Consider the following 25,535-nt stretch of genomic DNA (forward strand, 5'->3'; position numbering starts at 1 on the left):
GGTCCTCCTTCTCCAGCACCGATCTCTCTCTCCCAAGTCCCTCCCCGATCTGATTTTCTCCCTCACTGATCTCTTCTCTTTTCTCTCTATTCTCTATCTTCTCTCTCTTCCCTCCCCAATCATGCCGGTGCTGAGTTTTAACTGCCAAGAAGAAGACAGACAGAAAAATAGTTGGGTTTGTTCCTCGGAGCAAAATTTAAAAAAATTCCATAATTTTGGCAAAAAATTCATAAACTAGTATTAAAATTTTCATATCCCTAAAAACCGAAATTTAACTCCTTGAGTATAATCAATGTAAGAAGTTTGTTAACCAATGTTAAAATGTTTCTTTTTAATATAATCAATGTTAAAAAAATGTTTAAGTGAGGTGTATTATGTATGAATTTTAAAAGACTTTTATGGAGAAGTACTTTAAAACTAATTGGTTAGCAAGTTAATACAAAGCTAACCATATTTTTGTACCTACCACATAATTAATCTCATAATTTGAACCGTTCATTTTTTAGACCCTATTTCAAAAATCAACTAAATCAAAAATCATTTAGTTATCTAATTGTGATCAAATAAATAGATGATTACTGTTTTAGATAAAAGCATATAAGTAGTTGTTATTATAATCAAATGACTAAATGACTTCCGATTTTGAAGATTCTTTACAAATATAACATTTGAAGTAGGGTCTAAAAAATGAACGGTTTGGATTTTGAGATTACATTGTTCGGTGGGCCCAACATGGTGGTTAGTTTTGTATTTACTTACAAACCAGTTAACTTTAGAGCATTTTTGTTCAATTAAGATTTTAAAAAACTTTAAAAAAAATCTGTAAAAGTCTATTTGTATTAAATTAAGAATTTTAAGAAATCTATAAAAATTCATATGATATTCAATTAAAATTTTAAAGACTTTAAAAAAGTTCGTAAAAATCTCTATATATTCAACAAATGATTTTTATGTAATTCATTTAATAATAGATTTTTAAAGACTTTGAAAGACTTTTATGTGTATTTCAAAATTATTATAAATCTGATCTCTCACATGTGGATTTCTAAAGATTTCAATAGGCCCTGTAGAACTATGTAAAAATTTATAAATTTTGCAAAAGTCTGTAACTTAAAAAAAGTCTACAAAAATTTTTATAAATATATATACAGTACACCTCCTAAAGTCTTTAAGATCACCAAAATATGGATTTATTACTAAAATTTCAGTTGTAAAATTTAAACTCAAAAAGTAAATAATTGGATGCATTATTCGTTACTTTATGGAGCATTACAAAGAATCGACACCACACGTTTCAATTCTTTTTAATGATAAAAAAACGTTTCAATTTGTTTAACTAGAGGCCGACGAAACACCCAGCCATACAGCTTAATCAGTATTTTGAAAAAAATAACGATCACAAATTTCTTATTGGATCGCTTCCATCACGCGCCAAAGAAAGCGAGTAGAGAGACGAATCTTCTTTTGGCGGCATCCCTTCCCTCACCTCCACTCCAAAACTTGTGTAAGTATAAGGCTCCTTGAGTTCCTTTCCCTCCGTCATTTTGCATTGTCACTGTAACTAACTCCGTCGCTTTCTCTCTGCATGTGTTCCAAACCTTAGCTAGTTAACCAGAGTCGAAATCGTTAGGTTTTAGTTTCCGAACTCCATTACTCTTTCTCTCTCTCTCTCTGTGTTCAAAGTTCAGTGAGCGAACAATGGGAACTAGTACGAACGAAGATTTCACGGACTTGTATCAGGATCGGAGATCGTTGAAGCATGTTCGCGACAACGTTCACGGCATCATCTATCTCGAGCCGGTATCAGCCTCGATTCCTTCGTTTAACTTCCTTTGCGAATTGGCATAATCTGTGATATTGCTTCTCGAATGTCGTTTTTGCTTCTGTTTCCTGCTTTGAATTCGTTCCTAGCTATGAGCAATGTAGAATTGTGGATTTCAATGGAAAATCAATTTGTTTTCGAGCTCTAAAAGTCGTGGTTGAATCGACTGCGGTGAAGCTTTGCAATCTTGTTTTAGTTTTAGTTTTCTGCTTTGATTTGGTTCGTAGTTTAGAGAAATGTATACTGCTTAATTTAATTCTAAATTCATTTTTTTCGTCAATGTAGAATTGCGATTTAAAGTTTAATGAGATAATATGCAACGGCGATCCTGAAATCGCTTGTTTGTGTGTGTGTATGGAAGAGCGCTGATTTCTGCTGTATGTAGTTCATATATCAGAGTATTATAAAATCTTTGGTTGAATTTAATATTGGATATCATCTCGAGCGTTTTGTTTTGGCTGACATCTTGAGTTTTTTTTTCTGAAGCTTGTGATCTAGTTTTGAAGTTAATTATATGTATTATTTTTGGACCTGAAGTTTTGATTGAATTGATTGAGGTAAATTATTGATAATTGCTCTTTTCAAATAGTTGTTTTGCCTTGTTTTCTGCTTTGGTTCAAGTTTCAGAGCAGACAGATGTAGAGTTGTTTAAAGAATTTTTAATTTGAGATGCTTTGGAATAGAACTGTAACTGAAGTTGTTTGAGTCAAAAAGGATGCAGAGCTAAGAAGTCCTTTAGGATTTTGAAGTTATAGTTGAAGTTAATAAGTGCTTTAGGATTTTTCAGTGACTCATGGGATCTGAGTCTTGTGATCTTGAAAAGTTGAATAAGCGAAGCCGCATAACCATTCATATTTTAATAGTTATCAATGAATGGTGAAACCTTTTCTTTGACAATGTGAGCAAGCAAGGAAAGATTTCTTTGTTTAATTCTCTGAAGGATTTCAAGTCAAAGATCGGACAGAGCATTAAAATAGTTTACTCTTAAAGCTCATAGAAGAATAAGCAGAAATTCTCAGAGTGATAATTTAACAAGCGCAATTTAACAATTGATATATAGGAGAAGTCACTAAATAATACCCGATCTGGAACAAGTGTCTTTTACTGAATTTGAGTTAATAAGAAAACTTGATATTGGAAAAGTTTTGAAAAGTCTAACAAAGCAAAGTTTTGAACAGAAGATGGGATTAGATTTATGATCACAGCTCATTTGAATTCTTGAATTTAACGTGATTTTTTCTTTAATTTCTTTAGGAAAGTATCTTAATTTGGATTCCTTTCAGATTGCTTTCCTACACTTTGGGCACAGTATATTAAACAAAAGTGCACTGCCTTCAATTTTTAATGTAAATTAACAATTCTCTATTGTTCATGGAAATTATGTTACTATCTTATCAAATGAATCTTTCTATGGTTTGTTGCAGCTCTCCTTGAAGTTTATTGACACTGAACAGTTCCAGAGGCAAGTTTGTTTCAATTCTATAATAGGGTTACTTTCTCATTGAGTAAATTTTGGTGTTTTTCTTCTGATAAATTTTACCGCGTACTGCAGGCTTCGTGATCTTAAGCAACTTGGTGAGTTGAACTTTACTATAATAATTTATCAATGATAAAAGATTTATGAATAATTATGATTCAAATGTACTAGATATTCATTGTTATAGATATGCTGACATATTATAATAATCTCTCTCCCAAACTTCTTGAAGGAAATCAGTTACCAATTTTATTTTGATTGTGACCAACATGTGTGTGTTCGTGTGTGCACACACATATATTGAATTGTTCATCTGTATTTATATCCTCATTGTTTGAGAAATTGAGATCACCTTTTTACATTCATCTGATTACTTGCTCTACCTATGTATTTCACCTTTTATTTACACATACTTCCAGGTCTGACACACATGGTTTACCCTGGGGCTGTACATTCTCGGTTTGAGCATTCGCTTGGGGTGTATTGGCTGGCTGGTGAAACTATTAATAAAATTAAATCTTGCCAAGTAGGAATTTGTCCTCACAGTCTAATCATTCTCATTATGCAACCTATGAATGAAAAACGCTTCTAATTTCATATTCCATCCTTGTAGGGCAAGGAGCTTGGAATTGAATCTTTTGATCTGGAGACAGTAAAACTTTCTGGTAATCAAACTGTACCTTTCATAATAAATGCTTTCTTTTAAGTAAGCTGGTCTGACATATCTATTCTTTTGTCAAATCTCTTTCTAGGACTGCTGCATGATATCGGCCATGGGCCTTTCAGCCACATGTTTGAACGCGAGTTTCTTCCTCGGGTTCTTAATGGTTACGAATGGTGATTCTTACATTCTTCAATTGAATTCATTTTCATTTTTCCGGTATAGTAGAAAGAGATTGCATACTACTCAAACTTAAACCTTTCTGGTCACAATTAATTTAGTCATTTGGATTAAGACATTATGGTAAAGATGTTTTCACCACAATTACCAAAAGAAAAGACTGTGGATTTATTGTCAGATTGCTATTGGTCCAGATTTTAACTTTTAAGTATACACCATTAATCAGAATATCATATATGAAACTCAAGAAAAATTATTGTGCATTTCAGCTGGGATGTTTTATGTTTGTTTGGCGGTTGTAAATGGTATCTTTCCAGTCAGGAGATTTAATCCATTACTGGGGTTATGACTTTGACTACTTTCCAGGTCTCATGAGGATATGTCTGTGAAGATGATAGACTACGTTGTCGATGAGCACAATATTAATATTGATGCTGCAAGACTCAAGAGAGTGAAGGTTAGTTTGTTTTGCAATCAATTTTATCTTTAACTGTTTTTTCCAACCACCAAATGCTCTGAGAACAATGTTTCCCAGCTACTCAAATCCCATTATGTAGGCAGAAAAATTGCAATATTTTAAAATTTTCTACTACCTAAAGGGATATGAATGTTAGCAACAATTTTTTTCACTTGTTTAAGTCTGGGATGAAATTCTTTCAGTTTTGATTGCATAATGACATCCTACCATTTATCCTCATTTGTCTTCATATCTTTGCAACTTTTGACTGCTGAGGTCACTTCAACTTCTGAAAGATTCTTTGTTGGTTCAATATATGCACACATGAATGCTGGTGGATGTTTGTACAATACTAAGAATGGATTATGGATTTAAACTATTTGGGACCTTTATGTATCTTTACAGGAAATGATCCTTGCTAGCTCTGAACCTGTGTCAGAAAAAGTAAGTTATCATAGAGTTTAGGATTTCATATTGAAATTTCTTCAAGTAACTCAAAACATCTTACAACTTCTTTTTACCCTTAACGCTTGTACTTTATATGGGACTACTTTAGTATCTTATCCTTATCCCCTTTTGCAATTTTCTTAAAATGTAGAGTGTGACAGAAAAGCGTTTCTTGTATGATATTGTTGCAAATGGGCGAACTGGAATAGATGTTGACAAGTCAGTCACTTGATTTCCTTCTATATTTTTGTCTGGAATTTCATTTGGAAATTCTATAAGTTGCTACTTGTTATTTGCCCATACTAAGTGATTTATACATCATTTGTCTACAGGTTTGATTACATTGTGCGGGACTCCCGAGCATGCGGCATAGGCTGTAATTTTCAGTTTGAGAGGTATTGATAAATTGATAATTTATGGAGGCTTAAATTCATAAGAGATCTATGCTTACTTCTCTGGTACTCTCTTCAGTTCCAGTACACTCAATTTGTGTAACATTTCCGTTTGTGCCAAAATTCAAACTAGGTACTTTAAGTTCAGAATCTATTACTTCTTCATACTGCGGCTTTTGACAGAACGTTGTTTTTTCATTCAAACTTGCAGGCTGATGGAAACTATGCGAATTATGGGTGATGAGATATGTTATCGTGCTAGCGATTGTCAGTATATATTGAATATTCTGTCATCACTCTTGCAACAACAATAGCTATACTCTTTAATTTTTATTTGTTATCTTGGCCAGATCTGACAATCCACAAGCTATTTGCGGCTCGCGCTGATCTGCATCGGACTGTGTACACGCATGCAAAAGTGAAGGTCCAAAATAGAACCAACAATCTTTATCTGAAACATCAAAATTGTGACGGTATCATAGATGGGATTTTTTAATCTGCCTTGAACACTAATCTTTTCTCAGGCTATAGAACTCATGGTTGTTGATGCTCTGTGCAAAGCAAATACTGATCTTGCAATTGCGGACTCAATTCACAGGCCATCTGACTTTTGGAAGGTTTAAGAGCTTTATCTATTAATTAGATTTTAATTAAGGCCTCTATCATTGTAGCAATAATGTTATCCGTCTTGAAGTGCAGTTGGATGACTCTATTTTGAGAACGATTGAAACCTCTAATAACCCAAACCTCAAGGAAGCTAAGGATTTGATGCTACGCATTCGGAGAAGGGATCTATACCAGGTATCCTAAATTCCTAGCTAATATGTTTACCATACAAGAAATTGGTCATGATGTTTTAAAGTATTCACTTGTCTCCGAATCTTAGATTTGCCTAGTGTAATTCATTAGTTTATTAATACACTCTGAAGACTGAAGGCAATCCAATTGTTACAATGTTATCTGCTTTGCAGTTCTGCAATGAGTTTTCTGTTCCAAAGGACAAGCTAGAGCACTTCAAAGGCATCACACCCCAAGATATAATCTGTTGCCAGGTTCGAAATATAATGTTATCGTCTGCTATTTTATGCTTACAAAATAGACACATACTACTAATGTGTGGTAATAATTTCCATCCAGAAAGCTGGTGCTGTTACGCTAAAGGAAGAAGATATTGCTGTGAGCACTGTTAAAATTGATTTGACTTGTGGAAGAAATAACCCTCTTGAAAGGTACCTAGAAGTAAATTTAATAATGTTATTATTGAGGCATTGTTTTTCTTCCTGTAATTTGGCATAACTTTTTCTTCATGCATGTACCTCCTCATCCAGAATCAGTTTTTTCAAGGTACTTGTACTTATCACCTCTATGGCTTAATTCTCATATTTTATCAATCTTCTTTTCAATCCGCTGATTAAAAAGAATCAATCTCTTAAACTGCATGATAGCTTCAATACATGATGACTGTAAATGCTATTATATAAACTTTAGAAAGGGTAGAGAACAGCTAATAAAAGATTGATTATCTGGAATAAGATTATTCTTATTTAGCAAATCATCCAATTTAACCTGATTTAGTTTAAAACTTGGTGATACTGTTGCTGATGTTCAAATCTGTGATGTATTTGGACTATAGTGTGTTTGCTCATAATCATTGTGTTCAATTACTACTTTTTCATGGTAGAAGGAATGAATCCAGTTACAAAAAGCTTCTTGTGACTCGATCTAAAAGCTCCAGATAACTATCAGTGTTTTTGCTTCTTGAAGTAGACTATTCTCTCTTTCATAGGTTGTTCAATTGTGCATGTTAAGTTGACAGCTTTATTTTTATCAGGATTATGAGAGTGATGACAAATTTCCTATTAAAGATGACCGCATAAGCCACTTGCTGCCAGCGTTTTATCAAGATATGATAGTCAGGGTTTACTCAAAGAAGCCTGAACTGGTTTGTTAATATATGTTGTCATTGTTAATTCAGAAATTTAATTGCATATGCTGTACTATTATTATGACCTTATGAGTGCGATATAATCATTCAGGTTACAGAAGTCTCTGATGCCTTTGAGAATTATCAGGTGAAGACATATGGGAGGACAGAACAGGTACATTCAACCCCTAAGAAGAAGAGACGCCAAAGGTAAGTGCTGCTTTTGGTTGGAAAATGTAGATACTTACTCATGTAGAACTGGAATAGGAAAATTACCGTGACCAATGTGTGTATATCCATATATCTGACTGCAAGAAAACGTTTACATATCCACGTATTTCGGATTTAGGAAATCGGCAACTATCTAAATATTTCTACATATGAATACCTTTTGTAAATCGACTTATCTGAAAGCCATGAGAAAAATGTATAAACCCATATAACTTGCTTCTATCTACATGGATATATGTATATGTGTTGGGGTTGTCCTATGGTCATGATGATTGACAAACTGGTTGCCTTTTTATTATTATCGGGAGTTAGAATGAGCTTCAAAAATCATATATGGCCGCCTGACAGTGAGTCGTACATCGGTCTCAAGAAATTCAAAAATCACTGTAGATCCCCAGTTTCAAGGTGTGGGGGCAAAACTTTCACCGACTTTTATATATATATATATATATATATATATATTCGCATAAAAAATATCAAGTCTCCCATAAGTTTTCTAATAAAATTTCTTCCGTTTAGCACTTCATAAATAAATTTTATTTTGTACTATATAACTCACCAAATTTCTTACAGTTTTATGATACCACCAGTGATCCAATACAAAATGTGGTAAAAAGTTTATAAAAATGGAAAGTGTTTTTCACAACCCTTATTGTATAATGTATGTGTACCAAATTATTGTTTTTTTTTTTTTTTTTAGATTTTAATGTACGAATGTTAAGTAAGTTGCAAATAAAAAATTTTCAAAAAATAGTTGAGCTAAACTGTACTGTTCTATAATAATATGTAGTTTGAACACAGTCAATCGATGAGTTGAGTTAATAAGATAAACATATGAAACATATAGAACTATCCTTTCCTTCATGATGGACACGTATGATCGATATATGTTCAAATGTGATGTCTAAAGCACTCAATAGTATGAGAGAGGGAGCAATGCTTGAGTAATTTACTCCGTAGCCTCAAGATCATTTGTATAACGCTTGAAAGAGCTGAGCCTAAAAGATAAAATTTGAGGAGAGGTCTAGCTGGCCGTATTAGGAAACTTTAGTTGCTTAACTTCAAAGATAGTAGAGAAAATAATAAAGTGCAATGTTACTATAGTTACTGAGAGAAGTTTCACGTGGAATATTATATAAAAAAGTGAAGGCCTCCAGCGGTAGGGACTAAGCGACCATAGAGCGTTTGTTTAATTTCCTAACACCCAGAGGTTAAAAGGATTAGTAGAATTGATTTTAGTTAATAATAAAACTTACCTAAACAGAAACAAGGACGCAATGTGAAATCCTTGTTGCCATTGAGTTACTTGAAGTAGAAGATAGCTCTAAATCTTTTCTTTTAAGTAGTAGGAGAGTAAACGCCTTCAACTACTCACTCACTGTATATAAATATTAATCTTTCTCTCTCATAATTACTCACAAGTAAGCGGCGGAAAGAAAGAAACCTAGCTAGCTAGCTAACATGATCACCGATCAGTACAACGTGAGAGAAACAAAAGAAAGAACGATGCAGGAAGAACGTCAAGAAAGAGAAGGGTTTGGGATTTGTCGGAGGCCGGCGGAGAAGATTGACATAAGGGGTTTGGACGAGCAGCTGCAGAAGCATCTTGACCGAGTATTATTCACCATGTACAAGAAATCAGAGCCGCAGCAAAACAAAACGATTAGTGTCGTCGTGGCGGCTGCGGCGGTGGCCATACAAGACTGGCAACTTGTTCCCAGTAAGCTCGTTGTAAAAGACGCCTTTGCTTGTGACACCTTTGCTTCTGTCCACAAAGGCCTTTACGATGGCCAACAAGTCGCAGGTATATATATATCTAGCTACCTAGCTAGATAGTATGTACATTAAGTTATTAACACACAAATTCAAACGTCACTTACAATACTAATGTTTTTCTTTTTCAATTTTTGATTATTATGAATATAGTGAAAGTGCTGGAGTGGGGAGAAGAGGGAGGAAGAACAAAAGCAGAAATAGCTTCCTTGCAAAGAGATTTTAGAAGAGAGGTTTCTGTTTGGCATAAGCTTGATCATCCCAATGTTACTAAGGTACGTAACATCAATCAATTTTGACTCAATCATTGAGTGCATGTATGCACTAATATGATCGCTAATTAAGTAGTGTGCTAACATTATATAATTTATTGTTTCTTTTTAATCTTTTGGCAGTGTTTTGGAGCAACAACAGATACATCAAAACTAAACTTCCAAACAAGTAAGAAAGAGCAAATTGGTTCTGCAGCTTGTGTCGTTACTGAGTATCTCTCTGGGGGTACTCTAAAATCTTACCTCATCAAGCAACACAAAGAGAAGCTGCCTCTGCCTCTCAACATTGTCATACAACTCGCACTTGATCTTGCAAGAGGGTATTCCATCTCCTTCCCTACATATCTACATCTCTCTGTTCATATATTTAAGAGCTATATTTAATCTATTTACTCATTTATTTGTAATATACTAATGTATATATTGATCTTCTATTTTAACCTCTTCTTAATTCCGTATGTGCATATCTGCAGGTTGAGTTATTTGCACTAAAAAAATATTGTTCATAGAGATGTGAAAACAGAAAATTTGCTTCTCGACAAGAGTACTGGTACACTAAAGATAGCGGACTTCGGAGTTGCTCGTCTCGAGGCCTCAAATGCCAGTGAGATGACTGCCCAAACCGGGACCCCTGGATACATGGCCCCTGAGGTAATTAACTCGATTCATTCAATTTTTCTTTCTCACTATATAGCTTATGATTAAATATCAAATATCTAATGTTGATTTGCATGGATGATATTGTAGGTCCTAGAAAGTAAACCATACAACAAAAAATGCGACGTTTATAGCTTCGGGATTTGCTTGTGGGAGATCTATTGCTGCGATATGCCATACCCTAATCTCGGATTCTCGGAATTGACTTCAGCTGTTTTTTATTGAGTACATATACATAATCTCGGATTCTCCGAATTGACTTCAGCTGTTGTTTATCGAGTACATATACATACATATATATATATATATATATACGCAGCTTTTATTTAGTTGTTATGGACTCCAAACAAACTTTACCTTATACATGTATTTGTTTTATTTGCGTTACTGCAGGATTTGAGACCAGCGATACCCAAATCTTGCCCAACCTCTCTAGCCAAAGTTATGAAACGATGCTGGGATGCAGAACCCAAGGGAAGGCCAGAAATGGCGGAGGTTGTTTCCATGCTGGAGGAAATTGATAACCAGCCCAAGGGTTGCTTCTGCTTCTTCAGGCCCACACATTAAACGGGGAGCAAAAAAGATAAAAAGCCAACCAATCCTCTGTACAATTAATATTATTGTTAATTTTACACACAAAAAAAAGTTATCAATTCATGTTTCATCATAAAGCTTCTACTTCATGGATAGATAGGCCAAGATCACCGAACTTTTCCTTTCATATACATTTAGCATTAGATAACAATACAAGTTCACATGACCATGCAGTATGTACTTATTAAAAGTTTTTCTTCACACCAATCAATAACTGATAGGATTATTACTTTCGCGGCGGAGCATGTTCTACATGAAGACAGCACCACGGCGAATCCCTCTCCATGAAAACACAGTTTTGCATGCCATGTCCAAAAATTAGCATCAGATTACAAATAGATCTTATGCAGCCAATGGCTGAATCAAGCAAACAAGAAGTATAGATCACCTACATGAAATCGTGATAACCTGTTTTCTATTAATTACACGACCTACATTTTTCTTCCCTATATGCCTTCACAACAAACAGTACATTCAAGTTTCAGCATGAACCTAAAGTTAAAATGAATCGTGAAGTAAAATTGATAGACACAGACAAAGTAAAAAATGCACAAACAGAGATTAAAAAGTAAATGAGGAAATAACTTTAAAAAAAAACAGCATCTCTATTTAATGTACATGGTGAACATTACCTTTAAAAGTCCACCATCAATATCATAACTATTTTTGTTTCCTACTATACAGTTGATGAAGCACTATTTTTGGCTTCTAAGTTCTAACCTGACATACATTTTCAAATTCTTCCCAGAGTAACTTTCGGATTTTCATTCTCAAACTAGAAGCCTCCTCAGGTTTGAACCACTGCTTTCCAAACTGAGAATTCAAAATAAATTAATCAAGGAAAAGATCATAAGAAACACAATCATAAAGAAAAACATATCCAAGGTCATTCTTTTTCTTTTTAAGAAGGAAAGAGAGGTTAAGAACAGAAAAAGACAGTACCATTACTAAATCTTTCTTTTTCAGCCTTTTAGGGGTGTCTTCAATGAAGCGCTCCATGAAGAAAAGTACAAACACTCCACAATCATATTCATTTCTCTGTTGGGGTACCTGGTGAAAAATATGAAAAAATGTAAGCTTCAAACCAAGAAAAGCTACGCATTCAATCCCAAAAGGTCCTACATTTTGAGATAGCTGCATACTATATAACTGTTCGCAGGCATTTCAACTTATTAGGCACTAAATTTGAAGTTTAAGAATAATGTCCAAGAGCCTTAGGCCTCATTTGGTGCATAGGATATGATTGGATAGGATAAATAGCTAAATTCATGTGTATTCAAGGAAGAATATGGAGGGTGTCTTCTAACTTAAAGGAAGAAGATGGGAAGAAGATGGATTATTTAATCCCACCATTTTTGGAAGGGATAAGTCTCCCCTTATGATTAGTCCATCTTAATACATCTTATTCCTTCAAGTTAGAAACTTTTTCCTTGAATACACATGAATTTATCAATTTATCTTATCCACTCCTATTCTATGCACCAAACGAAGCCTTATTATGATCTTATACAAGTTTAACACATTACTATTCAGAAATTAAGTATACTTGTAGACTGCATAAAGAAGCCATAAAACAATGTAAATATCACTCTTCCAAAGTTCACAGCTTAATTTCGTTTGAAAGACTAAAGTTTCCGGTGCAAACAAATTACATTGAAAACACAAGTTCAAGTGAAACAGAAGTATATGAACAAAACTCAAGAATATGTCTTTTATGAAATGACAACTAAGGCATATTTCATTGCCCTCTTCATAATTCTATGCCACTGGATATGTAATATATGGCATAAAAACAGTTCAAAATAGTATCTATTGCATCTTAACAATTTGAAGCACTTAAGAATAAAATGTACCACAAGTTTTTTCTCCTCAATTTTGTGGGGAAGTTTTTTCCATAAACTGTCTGAAACTGGAGGATCTGAAAAGGCTACTTCTTTATCCACACAGTAGTGCCATTCTTCTTTCAAGTAGCTACAGAGCACATTAGTATCAAACACATCAACAATAGATAATTGAAACAACCTAGCAAACAGTACATATATCATTTAATCATTGATCAATGAGCCAGCAAGGCATCTTTTGTCTCACCTTTTAATATTGTGAAAAATTAATCTGCTACTGTGGAGTCCTAAAGAATCCAAATGAAGTACAATTGGTCCAGATTCTTCTTCTTCCTTGTCAGGGTTACAAATAATCACGAGACTCCAATGCTGACTGGATATGCCAAACACCGTAATGAAGTAAAAAATGTGGAGCAATTTAAGCCTATAAAAAAAGGAGTCGGGAAGCAGAAACTGTAACCCAATAATTAACTTAAAATTCTATATTTTGACGAGTTAGTCATTTAGTTAAAGTAAAAATAATAATAATAATAAAACCAATAAAAACATAATTTTTCTCTCAAACATACAAAGTACATATATAGCAAAACTCCTTAGCACATGCATATTTACGAGTTTAAATAAACAATTGACAGCCATATATTCAAATGTTCCAATAATCCAATTTTTAATTTTCCTTCATTCTCCAGCCTTCACCTTTTTCTTGTAGAGGTAATGCTAATTGTCACCACATCAGATTATCATAGCATTTAAAAATAGATGAATATTGAAAAACTGAACCAGAACTCATTCATAACAGTCCTTTCTGTTGAGCATTTTCTCATATTGACTTCATTTCGTGTTACCAATAATTTGGGTACAAAAGTCAAGCATATCAGTCCAGCCTCATAATAGTTAAAGATGCAGTATTTATCCAGCCTGCTGCTTTTGACAACACTGATAGCAGTTAAATAGAAATTATTAGTCCTTAGCAGAGAAGTCAAGTCAACTAACCATGCCATAGGCCTATTACTCCTAATACCGATTACTCCTATCAGAAAACTAATAAAATGTATTTGTCTGCTTGCAAGATTATGGCTTGTACCACATACTTGTGAGCACCAATCAGGATAGTGGCAAGAGTATGCTAAGCATTTATAAAGAAAATTCCTGCTGGAATTAAAGAAAATCTAGACACTGTGTCCAACAATTTCATCTTTGAGTACTTGATGAAGTGACAACTAAAGAAAAGGCAATTAAGTATCTATAGATGTCAAACACTTTATTCTAGTTATGAGCTCTCTACAAAGTATTAACCATGATGTACATGTTTCTCTACAGTCTACCCATGCACAATCCTACAAGTACTTACTTAAACCACACAAAAATAAAATAAAAAACTTACTCTTCATGTATCGGAATAAGTACATACGGCTTCTGAAATATATTAACACCCTTCCACCACCTTCTGAACTTGAGAAAAAAATCATCCTTGTTGCTCCCCTACATAGTCCAAGGAAAATGAGATAGAAAATAAACTAGGAAAAAGTGGTCATGACTCATGATACAGCCATTGCATGGACAATGTTCAAAGCAAATGAATATAGATATCACAGGAATATAATTAATAGTTTTTCACAAAAAGAAAAGATCAACTTTTTTTTTTTCATATCTTTTAAACACCACCACTACTAAAAACTACATTTGCACTTCTAGCCTTCTAACGATGCCACATATGCCTCCACTTATCGTTTCTGGAACTCTAAAGAGAAATTATATGGTAAAAATCTTAATACCAAACCGTCCTTAGTTGCCTTAAGTCTTAAGACTTACAAAGTCTCAACCATACAGGTCAAGCCATAAGCACATATAAATGGATTCTAAATTTCTAAAACAAATGGACTACCAATCTTACTAGAAGTTAACGACTAGAAACATTTTGTAGAAGCAAGAGCAACCACTAGAAAGGAAACAAGATAAACAATTACCTTATATTCTACAGCTTCTTTGAGCTTCTGGTAAAAAAATGTATTAAAGAAATGATAGTTGCATATCGCTCCATCTGTTGGGGATGCTTGCTGCTGTAGATATCTAGTCAAAAGATCCAAGAAGTGAGTAAATATTTAAAATTAATAGTGCCAAACATGTTCAGAGAAATAACAATCAAAAGGAAAAAGTACTACATACATTGCCTTTATAATATATTACAACAGCAAATATATGATAAGGAAAAAGAGATTACATATATACTACTACTAAATGAGAAAAGAAAAAACTTCAATGTTAAATAGAGGGAAAAAATATTTCCATTATTTTGTCTTGTACATATGCAATTATGGACCTATATCGAATTTAGTCTACCGGATGTAGAAGTTCATAATAGTTGATGCCAAGTAGGTTCCAGGATTAAGGCACTTAATGTCTGCAGAACAAATTTCGACAGCTTCTGGATCATCCCTGAATAAAAAAAAAATACAATAAAGCACACAATGAGCAATTGTACTCTTAAATCCCCAACATTCAAGAAGGTTTCTATGCATCATCTACCAAAATAAATTCCGGTGTACCTAGATGGGTAGTAGATCTTAGCTTCTTTCATGCTGAAAAAAAGTGTCAAGGTTAGAAAATTATTGTTGAAGTCTGAAACATGGTTACAAAATAAGAAACAGTGTTGAAGTTCTAGGTACCACTCAGGAAGTTCTTCTACTTGTTCTGTGGTGTCCATAATCTGAGGTTCCTCCTCATCCACAAGAACAATGGTCGTTCCCTGTTAGTGAATGAAGATAAAAAGGCTGTAAGAAGTGACAGGATAAAACCTGTTGCAGGACAAATACACAGTACACTGGTCAAATGAAAAACATAATGGAAATACAACATAAATATTCTACCTTCCTAGGCCTCTTAGCATTTTCATTTTGAACTTGAGAAGCATCCTTCCTGTCAGAGAAAAGAGGAAATATGGATTATCAAATCAAATGGTTAATATTCATCATGCAAGCTTGCTAGATAAAGGAAAAAAAGAAAAAAAAAAATCTTTACTTTTTAGTAATGCAGCTAGACAAGCTTCGCAATTCGCGATGTGAATAGGTGGAAGGAACTCTGCCTTTATGATCACCGTTTGAGAGATTACATTTATCTCTTTTACGAGAAAATGTGCTAGGGCTTTGAAAAGGCAAGTGTCTTGATGACGATCGACCTTTCTGCCCTCCCTTTTGCAATAACTCTCCATTACTTTTCATGTTCTGGCGATCGCAGCGACCCAAAGATGATGTTTCTTTCTCAAATGCATTGGTTGCCCTACAATCTCTCTGCTTAATGGATTAAGAATAGATTGAAGCAATTACAGTGAAAATTTAAAGAGGCCACTTAATGAAATTATAATGAAAAATATAGTGGAGCTCTTTACATTTCCTTCCATCCTTTGATTAAAAATTGAAGCAAATGAACTCTGTGGCTTGTACGGAGGTGTTGTAGGCTCCTCTCTAAAGCCATTAGAAGCACCTAGGAGACACATTTAGGTTAGTTAAAGAGGAGTTCTGAAAAACGGATAATGAGATTTGCAACACCACAGTACTTAATCACATCAGTCATGCAAACAGACTAAACAGTAATGCACCAAATTCAATGTATAATCTTAGTTAAAAGAACATATCCATGACAGCCTTACCTATATTTCTAGAGCTCATGGCTTGAGTCAGCTTCTCGCACTTACTGGTGTCCTATTCAATGAAAAACAACAACAGTCAGAACCCATTTTGATAAGTACTTGACATGAACATACAGAACTCTGATTTCCCATTAAGAAGCGCATAAAGCAGAATTGCTACAAAACCACAAATGAGGCTCCAATATGACAATGTAATCTGTTTGGTTTCCCATGAAGTACCAGAAAATTACAATGAAAACACTCGGCTTATAAATGTTGCCTATTTATCATCTTAATTTGATGAGTAGCAGCATAAGACAAAAACCCCAAAACTAAAACTTCCCATTCCCATTCAATTTTTCCTCCATTTGTTTTCAATTTTTCCTCCATTTGTTAGAAACCAAACAGAAAGCACGGTCAGCCAAACTCTTAAAACTCTACACATAAAGCAAAGCAGAAGAATCAATCAAACTCTACAAAACGCACCGTTTCCAAGCGTCTCCGTTTCCTCCGTTCCATTTCCTCCTCCATCTGCTTAAGACGGACGCGGAGCCTTTCGCCTTTGTCGGACAAGGTGGGGCCCATTGTCACCACGGTACGCAAGAACCGCTCAATCGCCTCGCGGAGCATGTCATCTGTGTAGTCCGCAAATTGATCATCTGGCCGCTGATGAACTCCCATTGCCGACTGTTTGGGCGGTTCGTCGGTGGTGTTTGGCTTGTCGTTCTTGATCAGTACCTCCGGTGGGTCAACATCGTCATCGTCATCGGGCAAGACTTTGTTCCACTGAATATCAAGTGGCTTCTTCTTAGCTCTCTCTTCTTCCATGCATGTAATGACGAGGGCTCCGAATACTCTCTCAGTCTCTCTGTGTGATTGTGACTCACTGATTCCCTCTCTCTCTTTATTGGGACTGACTGTGAGTCTATTTGTTTTGTTCTAGACAAGTAATCAGGGCCAAAAAAAGCCAGAGAGGATGTCACGCTATCAATGTGTTTTCTGTTTTATAATTTGTTGTGTCATCCAGAAATTTGGTTCAGTATTCCACGGGGCACGTTGGGTTCTGGACCCGCCTGATCCAGACCCGGCGGAGAAACCAACCATCCCAGTCCGACCTAAACCCTAGATTTTGATCTTAAGAAGCCATGGGTGATGGGTCACAGGGTCACCCGTTCCATGGATTCGGTTTGCGGCCCTCAAGAGTCATGAGGCCCGTAGCCTGCCAGTAGAATCTTTAAGGTTACCTAGTTTTGATCGTGGGCCAACCCGACCAGTTGATCCACACTCCACTCATTTGAGGAAAAAAAAAAAATAATAATAGATGGAAATTGGAAATTTGGAATGTGAATTTATTCTTTGTAAAATTGTTTATTTTGGAAAAAAATAAAATGTACCTGCCATGGCAATACCGTCTCTGACTCTCTGGTGGTTTGGGCAGCTGCCACCCAAAACTAACCCAAAAACAATGTTAGTTTAGGATTGTTTTTGGTTTGATCATGTCTTAAACACAAGGGCCTCTATTATTATTTTATGATGTATATTCAAGATCATTTTTGGGGTTTCATACGGTTGGGTCAAGGGGGATTGAGGTTCAACCTACTAAACAATTCGGCCTTCAAATTGGAGAACCACAACCTTAAATCAGAGGACCGTAATCTCAGATCTAGAGGCTAGCAAGGTCATCAGCCTCCCTTTACTCCAATTCGAAGAGAAAAAAGAAAGAGAAATAAAGGGAAAGAGTAAGTGTGTGAGAGAGACAGGAGAGAGAAAGAGAAATAGACAATTCGACCTCCATATTTAAGGATCGTGACCTCATATTGGAGGACCGCCACATCAGATCGAAGGACTATGATCTCAGATCTGGAGGCTATCAAGGTTGTCAGCCTCACCTTACTCCAATTCAAAAAGAAAAAAGAAAGATAAATAAAGGGAAAAAGTGACTGTGAAAGAGAAATAAACAATTCGACTTCCAGATCAGAAGACCATGACCTCATACTAGAGGACCGCAACATCAGATCGGAGGATATTAACCTTAAATTCAGCTAGAAGCTAGCAAGGTCGACAACCTCCCTCTACTACAGTTCAGAGAGAATAAGGAAAGAGAAATAAAGGGAAAGAAAAATAAATGGAAAGAAAGAGTGGGAGAGAGAGAGAGAGAGAAATAAAAAGAGTGGTGAAAAAAGAAAATTAATAAGAGGGGAAGAAAAGGGGAGAAAGGGCACCAGCCAATGAGGGTGGTAGGTTCGGCTGGTGGGGTGGGTGGAAGGGAAAGGAGGTTGATCTACATTCGTGTTTGGCTCTTTTTTAAGTTAAGACCAAAAAATGAAGATTAAGGGAAACACATTTTTTGAGTGCATCTAGGAGCTCCCTATTAAATCGAAGTTAACTCGACTGAAATGAAAAACCCTAATTAATCCAACCCAATAACCGTCAGTTTAGATCGTAATATTGGGTGGTACAAACTCATCATTGTAAGTTCTCACTTTTCGATGTAACTTTATAAACAATGAATAAGAATCACAAATTCAAACATCAATAACCATTTAAGAGAAACCTAAAAATATGAGAATATGCTACGCCTAAGTATTGTGAATAACCTTTCATTCATATAGTTTATATTTTCTTTTGGATATGAGAATGAGATATTTGAAATTGAGATATCTCAAATATAACATTGGAGAGAAATACTATTAGTTCTTTTATTTTTTGAAAAATTAATTGTCAGTTGATTATGTTTTTGGTCCTTTGTATTTTTATTACTTTTTTCTCTTAATGTAAAAACTCTACTTCATTTGAGTAGCGTTTGTTTAACAAAATTCTATTTCAATAATTCGATACTTATTCTCGTTCCAAGAGTTTTAAGAAATCCAAGTTATTCTCATTCTAATGCATGAAAATGTTAGAATGTAAATGACATATCAACATACCAATGAAATTTTATTTCAATTTGGTAAGTCAATTTATCATAAAATCAAAACATTGTTATGGTGTTAGGCTTTGTGCCCATTCAACCGAAATAAAAATACTATTATATTATTTCACAAGCCCCCTTGGCAATCTCCAACAAGCACGCTCGTTACAACAAACGAATTTAATTTGTATGTGTTAAGCGAATGTCCATCTATAATACAATTAAATACAATAATTATTGATTCACTTATCATAGACAAATTCTCTTCACATTACAAGAGAACCATTCGGCTGCAATGTTTCATTGCGATGGAGAAGCTCACCTCTAAAGGACAATAGCAGAGCATAGCTTGAAGATTTGGTGTCATTTTAATTTTTTAAGGACTTAATATACAAAATAATTTTTAAAAATGAAACATTTGGTAAATACATTTGAAAACGGTGCCAACCAATCAGGGGCCGAATAGCTGAGAAACAGCAGGACCGTTTGGTCTTTTTCTTTTTTGTTATACCAATCAAGACGTGACACGCATCCTCAAACAAATAAGTTTTACTTCTTACGGAACACGTTGTAACTTCCCAGTTGTACTTAAAACTCTAATATAACGAGGTCTCTTTGTCAGTCTCTCTCTTCCTCTCTCTCACTCCTAGGGCACGAAAACACCGAAATCCATTGAAATCCATTCACAGATTTCATTTCCTTTCTCGAACCTGCTCAGACGTTCGTTGGTTAACCATGGCAGACACTCCGTCTTCTCCAGCAACCCTAGAATCCAATTCCCAACCCGATAACCCCAATCCCCAATCCAACCAACCCGATCCCGTACCCGCACCCGTACCCGCTTCCACACCACCACCACCACCACCACCATCATCAGTATCGTCCACACCCGTCCCAGTAAACCCTAATTCGAATCCGCCTCAAGTATCTCTCCCACCGCCACCGCCACCGCCTTCGATCTCCTACACGCCGCAACCGGTCTCCAGCGCCACCTTGGCTGTACCTCCTGCGCCGCCGTCGTTCCGGCCGGTCCCTCAGTTCTCTCCGATACCAAACCCCGGCGGCCTGCCTAATCCAAATTATCAAAACAATATAAATTACCAAAACCACGGTGTCCAGCCTCCCGGCGTCAGCTCCGGGGCCCCGATGGCTCCTGGTACGGTGCCCCAGCATATGATGCATTATCAGGTACCGCCCGGCATGAGACCGTACGCTCCGATGCCAAATGGGTACGCAGCCATGCCAACTGCTGGTCCTCAAGGTGGGTTTTTTCTTCTCTGCACATGTCTACGTTAATTCACATCTATGAAATTGTTTGCCATTCAATTGCCTGTTGTTTTTTGGATTTGTATATAGCTTATATATGTATTGTGTCTGTTCCCATATTGTAATTGCTGGGTGTTATTTTGCTATGAGTTGTTTAAGTAACATTTGTCTACATAATGTGCCACGGAATTGCTTGAAACATATCAAGCATTATGCTTTTTCAGTCGGAAAGCTTGAAAAAATAAATAATTTTATTTTGTAAATTAAGATTAGTATGATGTAGTGGGAAGAGTTTGTTAGAGCAGAAATTCGTGTTAGATTAAGGGTATCGATGACAAGATGTTTTCTCCTACAGTGTCTTGATTGAATACGGTGAGAAAGGTTGGAAGGCTTGCTTCATATTGCTTTGAGAACTCCCCTCTACAACTCCTTTTTTGGTATGCACATGTTTTAAAGTTTTATGTTGGCTCAAGTTGGTCTTGGAGTTTACAAATTAAATGATATTCCCACAATTTGGAAAATTTTACTGTTCAAGCTGTCATGCTAAAGTTGAATTATTATGTCGTGTTTATGTTAGTAGGATGCTTTCTGGTAGTTTTAAGGATACTTTCCCTTTCATGGGTTTATGAATTGCCAGAAGCAGACCATGTTTGCAACTGAGTGCTCATTGGCCTTGTGTTCTAAGGTATCACAATCCTTCCAATTGCCATCCCTCTCTATCCATAGATATATATTTATATGTCCATCCATCCATATATATATATATATATATCCATCAATATATCTATCTATATATCTAAACATCTCTGCATTGTGTTTGTTTGTGTGTGTTTTTATATGTTGTGCATGCTTGTATGTTCTTGTCTTTTTTAAACTTTTGTTGTTTTCATGCTGCATCACCTGCTGCTTACCATTTGAGATGAATTAAATTGTCAATATATTCAAATATATATCATTGTCATCAATCCCTACGTGCATGTGATGTTGGAGGTTTTATTTTACTTGAATTTCAAAATTTTGCAATTGGTCTGTGGGATTTTTGTGAACGCTACTATGGTGCAAGTGGATGCATAAGGTAAGCACAATTTACTCATTCATGGTTTATGAACTCGATGCTATTTCTTAATGTTTCCTTCAGGTTATCTGTTCAGCTGGTGATAGTTGCCATGCCTGTGCTGCCATCTCTAATATGCTTTTAATGTGTGGTAATAAAGATCGATTATTCTTGTTATATTGTTTTTTCATACATATGTTTTTAGTTTGGGGGAGGGTCATCTAGTTATCGTTGTATGTAGTTTGAAATGTGCTCTAATGTATTTGCAAGATATTTGTTTCTTTTTATGTAGGACTTCCTCGTTATCCCTCTCCGTATCCTGCAATGGTCCGGCCTGCATTTCCTCCACGCCCACCAGGAGCAATTGGTTTGCTTCCAGGGATACCGCGCACCCCAGTTCCAGGAATTCCTGGAGTTCGCCCGATTCTCCCCCTTCTTGTTAGGCCAGCTGTTCCTAGTGTCACTCCGGCTGAGAAACCACAAACCACTGTTTATGTTGGCAAGATAGCACCAACGGTGGACAATGATTTCATGTTATATCTTCTTCAGGTGTGTCGTCAAAAAAATTTCTAACTCTGTCCTTTTATATCAACTTTGCCACTCTGTTTTTTATGTTACTTTTCTAAGTTTTATAAGTAATATCTTTGGAGCTTTCAAATATGATTTCTGATAGTTCTACATTTTTTTAAGTTATGCGGACCTGTCAAGAGTTGGAAACGTGCTCAACCCACTGATGGGACTCGTAGGGGATTTGGATTCTGTGAATTTGAATCTGCTGAAGGGGTTCTTCGTGCGTTACGCCTCCTGAGTAAATTTAACATTGATGGGCAAGACCTGGTGGTATGTTCTGATTTCTACTTCCGATATCTTTTTGTTGTCATTATGTCTTGTTTTCATTGCCATTAGTTTGCAATTAGAAAGTACAGGCCTTTTCCTTAGTAACATATTCTATATATTTTCTGCACATTCAGTCTGCTGAATTTTTTAATATCTGATCTCATTACTTTAAACAGTTAAATGTTAACCAAGCAACAAGAGAATATCTGGAGCGGTTTGTTGAAAAGAAAACTGAAAACTCAAAGAAGCTCAAAGAAACTCAAGCTGAAGCAGCTGAGAAAGAGGATGAAAGTTCAGTTGGTGTTGAAAAGACTGTACCTCCAAATCCTGCTGTACAGGACTCAAAGGACGAGGATAGTAATTCAGGGGACAAAGAGAACGACACTGCCAACTTTGGGATTGTGACCGATGAAGACAAGGAAGCTGACCGGGAGGCTATGGAGAAGCTTACAAGCTTGATAGATGAGAGGTTAAAAACCAAACCTCTTCCTCCACCACCTGCATTACCTCCTGGTGATGGCACTGGGAATTCAAACTCAGAGTTGCCAGCTAAATCAAGGGATGGAGACTCCGATGTCGAGATAACAAGAAATGGTAAAGTTGAACTAGTATATACTGGACATTTTGTGTGTGATTATTATGGGGTTTGTGATTAATTACTAGTGCCAGTTATGTTGCTGTTATAACCATTACTTATTAATTTTCAGATGCTTCTGAAGAAAAAAATGATGAAGAGACAACTAGTGACAACAAAGCAGCAAGTGAGCAGGATAGGCCTGAAACAAGCTCACCTGATAGGAGTAGAAAATATGATAGGAGGAGTAGAGAAAGGGACAGAGAGCGAGATCTGAAACGAGAAAAGGAGCGTGAGATTGAAAGATATGAAAGAGAAACCGAGCGAGAACGGGTACGAAAGGAGAGGGAGCAAAGAAGGAAAATTGAGGATGCTGAGCGTCAGTATGATGAATGTCTCAAAGAATGGGAGTATAGGGAAAGGGATAAAGAGAAACAGCGGAAATATGAGAAGGAGAGAGAGAAAGAAAGGGAGCAGAAACGGAAGAAAGAGGTAATTTATGAAGAAGATGACGAGGATGAAGATTCCAGAAAAAGATGGCGGAGGAGTGCATTGGAGGATAAGAGAAAGAGGAGACTGCGGGAGAAGGAAGATGACTTGGCTGACAGAAAAAAAGAAGAGGAAGAAATTGCTGAGGCCAAGAGGAGGGTTGATGAGGAAAAGGAACTACAGCAGCAGAGAGATGCAATGAAAGGTTCATCTGACCATGTAGAGAATGGAAGTGAAGAGGCTGCTTTGGCTGAAGAGTCCTTTGTGGAATTGAAAGATAAGGTCATTGAACAGGATAATGAGGGTGGTCCTGGTCATGAAAATCATATTGGTAAACTAATCATAAATTACTTTTCAAAGTTAGATATTGCTTTTAGCATCCTGCTCTTCTCCCCTCTCTTCCATATCTTTTTCCATTTTTTTCTAATGTGGTTTGACTTGATGTGATAGGTGATGGGACTTTACAAAATGGTAACACTGGTGATGAGTCAACCATGGCATCAGTTTCTGCTTCAGAACTGCAGCAGAGTGGCAATGCCCCAGCAAAAAAGTTGGGTTTTGGTCTAGTTGGGTCTGGAAAACGAACTGCTGTGCCCTCTGTTTTCAAAGAGGAGGACGATGATGCACACAAGGATAAAAAGATGAGGCCCCTGGTTCCCATTGATTATTCGACTGAAGAACTACAGGCTGTCCAACCAACTGTTTCTGGACCAGCTCCATCAAATTTGGCTGCTGCTGCGGAATTTGCAAAGCGAATATCAAATGTTAGTTCTAAAGAAGAGAAGCCTGATGTAGAGAAGGAAAGAAATCGACGTTCTAATGATAGGTCGAGCCAACGGGATAGAGACAGGAATGATGATGACACTTCTCGCACTAGAGATGAGAATACAGATCGGGAACATGGGTTGGATAGACCAAGGACAACGGATAATAAGATATTTTTGGATGCAAAACAACTGATTGATATGATCCCGAGGACCAAAGAGGAGTTATTTTCATATGAAATAAATTGGGCTATTTATGACAAGGTAAGTGCACCTTAGACAATGATTCTAAAACTTTTTGTTTAAACTTCTTGGACAGTTTACTAGTCGGTGAATCATATTGAAATTATTGATGCTCTGTTTGACATGGAGTTGACCATCACACAATTTTTTGCAATATCAAAGGCGTAGCTTTATTTTTTTTTTTTGGCCATTAAAGGCGTAGCTTTAATTGTTTAGTAGATACTGCCTAGTACTCAAAAGGAGATGCTTTTGCTTCATCATTTATACCCTTTATATTAGACCCTTTCTTGTGAAACTTATCCTGATTAGTATTCTGGTTATTAATGATTATGTTTTCATAGTCTAATAATTGCTCATAACTATGTTTGGTTTGTTCTGCTTTCACAGCATGCACTGCATGAGAGAATGAGACCATGGATATCGAAGAAGATTACGGAGTTTCTAGGAGAGGAAGAAAACACACTGGTAGACTACATTGTATCTAGTACTCAGGAACATGTGGGAGCAGAACGCATGCTGCAGCTGCTTCATGTCATTTTAGATGAGGAAGCTGAAATGTTTGTTCTTAAGATGTGGAGGATGCTCATCTTTGAAATTAAGAAGGTAGAGACAGGTCTAGCTTCAAAAACAAGAACATGATGGTTTTTGTTCATCAGTTGTTTCCCGGTTGCTGTAGACTGAGTCTTGTTAGTATAATACTTCCATTGGCCTCGCCTTTGTTTCACCCTTTCTTGTCTAGGATGGATCACATAGATGGCGGTCAAGGCTAAAACTGATTCTTCAGTTTTTTTTTTGGTCGGAAGTATATTCTTTAGTTTGTATTGCTTCAAAGTGCATTTTAGTCCATAAAAGCAAATAAACCCGTTTTTGTCTTCATCGCTCATGTGGGTTGTTTGTAGCTTTGGAATCCCTTAAATGCCTTCTTTGGTGATTTTTGCCAAAATAATGCTTGTATTCACGGTTGGTGTTTTCCTTGAGGGCATATTTTGAAGTGCATACTGTGCATGGCACAATAATCTTTGTGACCAAAGGAAAAACGAAGCA

The 25,535-nt window shown here is 36.0% G+C and overlaps 3 protein-coding genes and 1 pseudogene across 8 annotated transcripts; 3 read left to right on the forward strand and 1 right to left on the reverse strand.

Annotated features, from left to right (window-relative positions):
- Positions 1-1,521: 1,521 nt before the first annotated feature.
- Positions 1,522-7,849, forward strand: LOC147294988 (uncharacterized). Its single transcript, XM_086233714.1, has 19 exons — positions 1,522-1,800; positions 3,247-3,284; positions 3,375-3,397; positions 3,719-3,825; positions 3,913-3,964; positions 4,052-4,136; positions 4,507-4,597; positions 5,003-5,041; positions 5,196-5,263; positions 5,377-5,439; positions 5,648-5,703; positions 5,787-5,860; positions 5,961-6,053; positions 6,136-6,237; positions 6,408-6,488; positions 6,574-6,665; positions 6,765-6,780; positions 7,268-7,378; positions 7,473-7,849. The coding sequence occupies exons 1-19, from the start codon at positions 1,699-1,701 to the stop codon at positions 7,572-7,574; spliced, it is 1,395 nt and encodes a 464-aa protein (XP_086089840.1). The 5' UTR covers positions 1,522-1,698; the 3' UTR covers positions 7,575-7,849.
- A 149-nt stretch (positions 7,850-7,998) lies between these two features.
- On the forward strand, positions 7,999-10,820 carry LOC147294989 (serine/threonine-protein kinase 52-like; annotated as a pseudogene). The gene is made up of 6 exons (XR_015120623.1): positions 7,999-9,395; positions 9,518-9,639; positions 9,760-9,956; positions 10,110-10,287; positions 10,384-10,572; positions 10,687-10,820. The product of XR_015120623.1 is annotated as a serine/threonine-protein kinase 52-like (transcript).
- ULP1D (UB-like protease 1D) lies at positions 10,726-17,448 on the reverse strand. Of its 2 annotated transcripts, none has more exons than XM_086233713.1 (15): positions 16,840-17,448; positions 16,375-16,426; positions 16,114-16,208; positions 15,747-16,015; positions 15,596-15,644; positions 15,395-15,474; positions 15,275-15,307; positions 15,069-15,164; positions 14,696-14,798; positions 14,113-14,210; positions 12,976-13,101; positions 12,741-12,858; positions 11,830-11,937; positions 11,617-11,700; positions 10,726-10,896 (listed from the first exon to the last, which is right to left on the reverse strand). In XM_086233713.1, the coding sequence occupies exons 1-15, from the start codon at positions 17,179-17,181 to the stop codon at positions 10,726-10,728; spliced, it is 1,824 nt and encodes a 607-aa protein (XP_086089839.1). In that variant the 5' UTR covers positions 17,182-17,448. The 2 variants fall into 2 exon arrangements, with proteins under 2 accessions (XP_086089839.1, XP_086089838.1); XM_086233712.1 differs by having other exon boundaries at positions 12,976-13,152.
- Positions 17,449-19,887: 2,439 nt separating this feature from the next.
- On the forward strand, positions 19,888-25,367 carry LOC147294991 (splicing factor PWI domain-containing protein / RNA recognition motif (RRM)-containing protein). Of its 4 annotated transcripts, XM_086232749.1 has the most exons (8): positions 20,351-20,525; positions 21,669-21,735; positions 21,877-22,133; positions 22,275-22,424; positions 22,598-23,015; positions 23,129-23,815; positions 23,935-24,512; positions 24,879-25,367. In XM_086232749.1, the coding sequence occupies exons 1-8, from the start codon at positions 20,490-20,492 to the stop codon at positions 25,128-25,130; spliced, it is 2,445 nt and encodes an 814-aa protein (XP_086088875.1). In that variant the 5' UTR covers positions 20,351-20,489; the 3' UTR covers positions 25,131-25,367. The 4 variants fall into 4 exon arrangements, with proteins under 4 accessions (XP_086088874.1, XP_086088875.1, XP_086088876.1 ...); XM_086232748.1 differs by lacking the exon at positions 21,669-21,735 and having other exon boundaries at positions 19,888-20,525; XM_086232750.1 differs by lacking the exons at positions 20,351-20,525; positions 21,669-21,735 and adding an exon at positions 20,889-21,215.
- The last annotated feature ends 168 nt before the right edge of the window (positions 25,368-25,535 follow it).

Source organism: Dryas octopetala, chromosome 2, assembly GCF_963921425.1.
Source record: "Dryas octopetala chromosome 2, drDryOcto1.1, whole genome shotgun sequence".
In the NCBI taxonomy this organism is placed as follows: Eukaryota; Viridiplantae; Streptophyta; class Magnoliopsida; order Rosales; family Rosaceae; genus Dryas; species Dryas octopetala.

Coding starts and splice junctions, on each gene's coding strand:
- LOC147294988 (XM_086233714.1), top strand. CDS start 1,699: ATGGGAACTAGTACGAACGAAGATTTCACGGACTTGTATCAGGATCGG. Junction 1,801..3,246: donor GCATCATCTATCTCGAGCCG/GTATCAGCCTCG, acceptor GGTTTGTTGCAG/CTCTCCTTGAAGTTTATTGA. Junction 5,861..5,960: donor ACACGCATGCAAAAGTGAAG/GTCCAAAATAGA, acceptor ATCTTTTCTCAG/GCTATAGAACTCATGGTTGT.
- ULP1D (XM_086233712.1), bottom strand. CDS start 17,181: ATGGAAGAAGAGAGAGCTAAGAAGAAGCCACTTGATATTCAGTGGAAC. Junction 15,475..15,595: donor ATGCTAAGAGGCCTAGGAAG/GTAGAATATTTA, acceptor ATTCACTAACAG/GGAACGACCATTGTTCTTGT. Junction 13,153..14,112: donor CTTATTCCGATACATGAAGA/GTAAGTTTTTTA, acceptor CTTTTTTTATAG/GCTTAAATTGCTCCACATTT.
- LOC147294991 (XM_086232748.1), top strand. CDS start 20,000: ATGGCAGACACTCCGTCTTCTCCAGCAACCCTAGAATCCAATTCCCAA. Junction 23,016..23,128: donor TGTCGAGATAACAAGAAATG/GTAAAGTTGAAC, acceptor ATTAATTTTCAG/ATGCTTCTGAAGAAAAAAAT. Junction 24,513..24,878: donor ATTGGGCTATTTATGACAAG/GTAAGTGCACCT, acceptor CTGCTTTCACAG/CATGCACTGCATGAGAGAAT.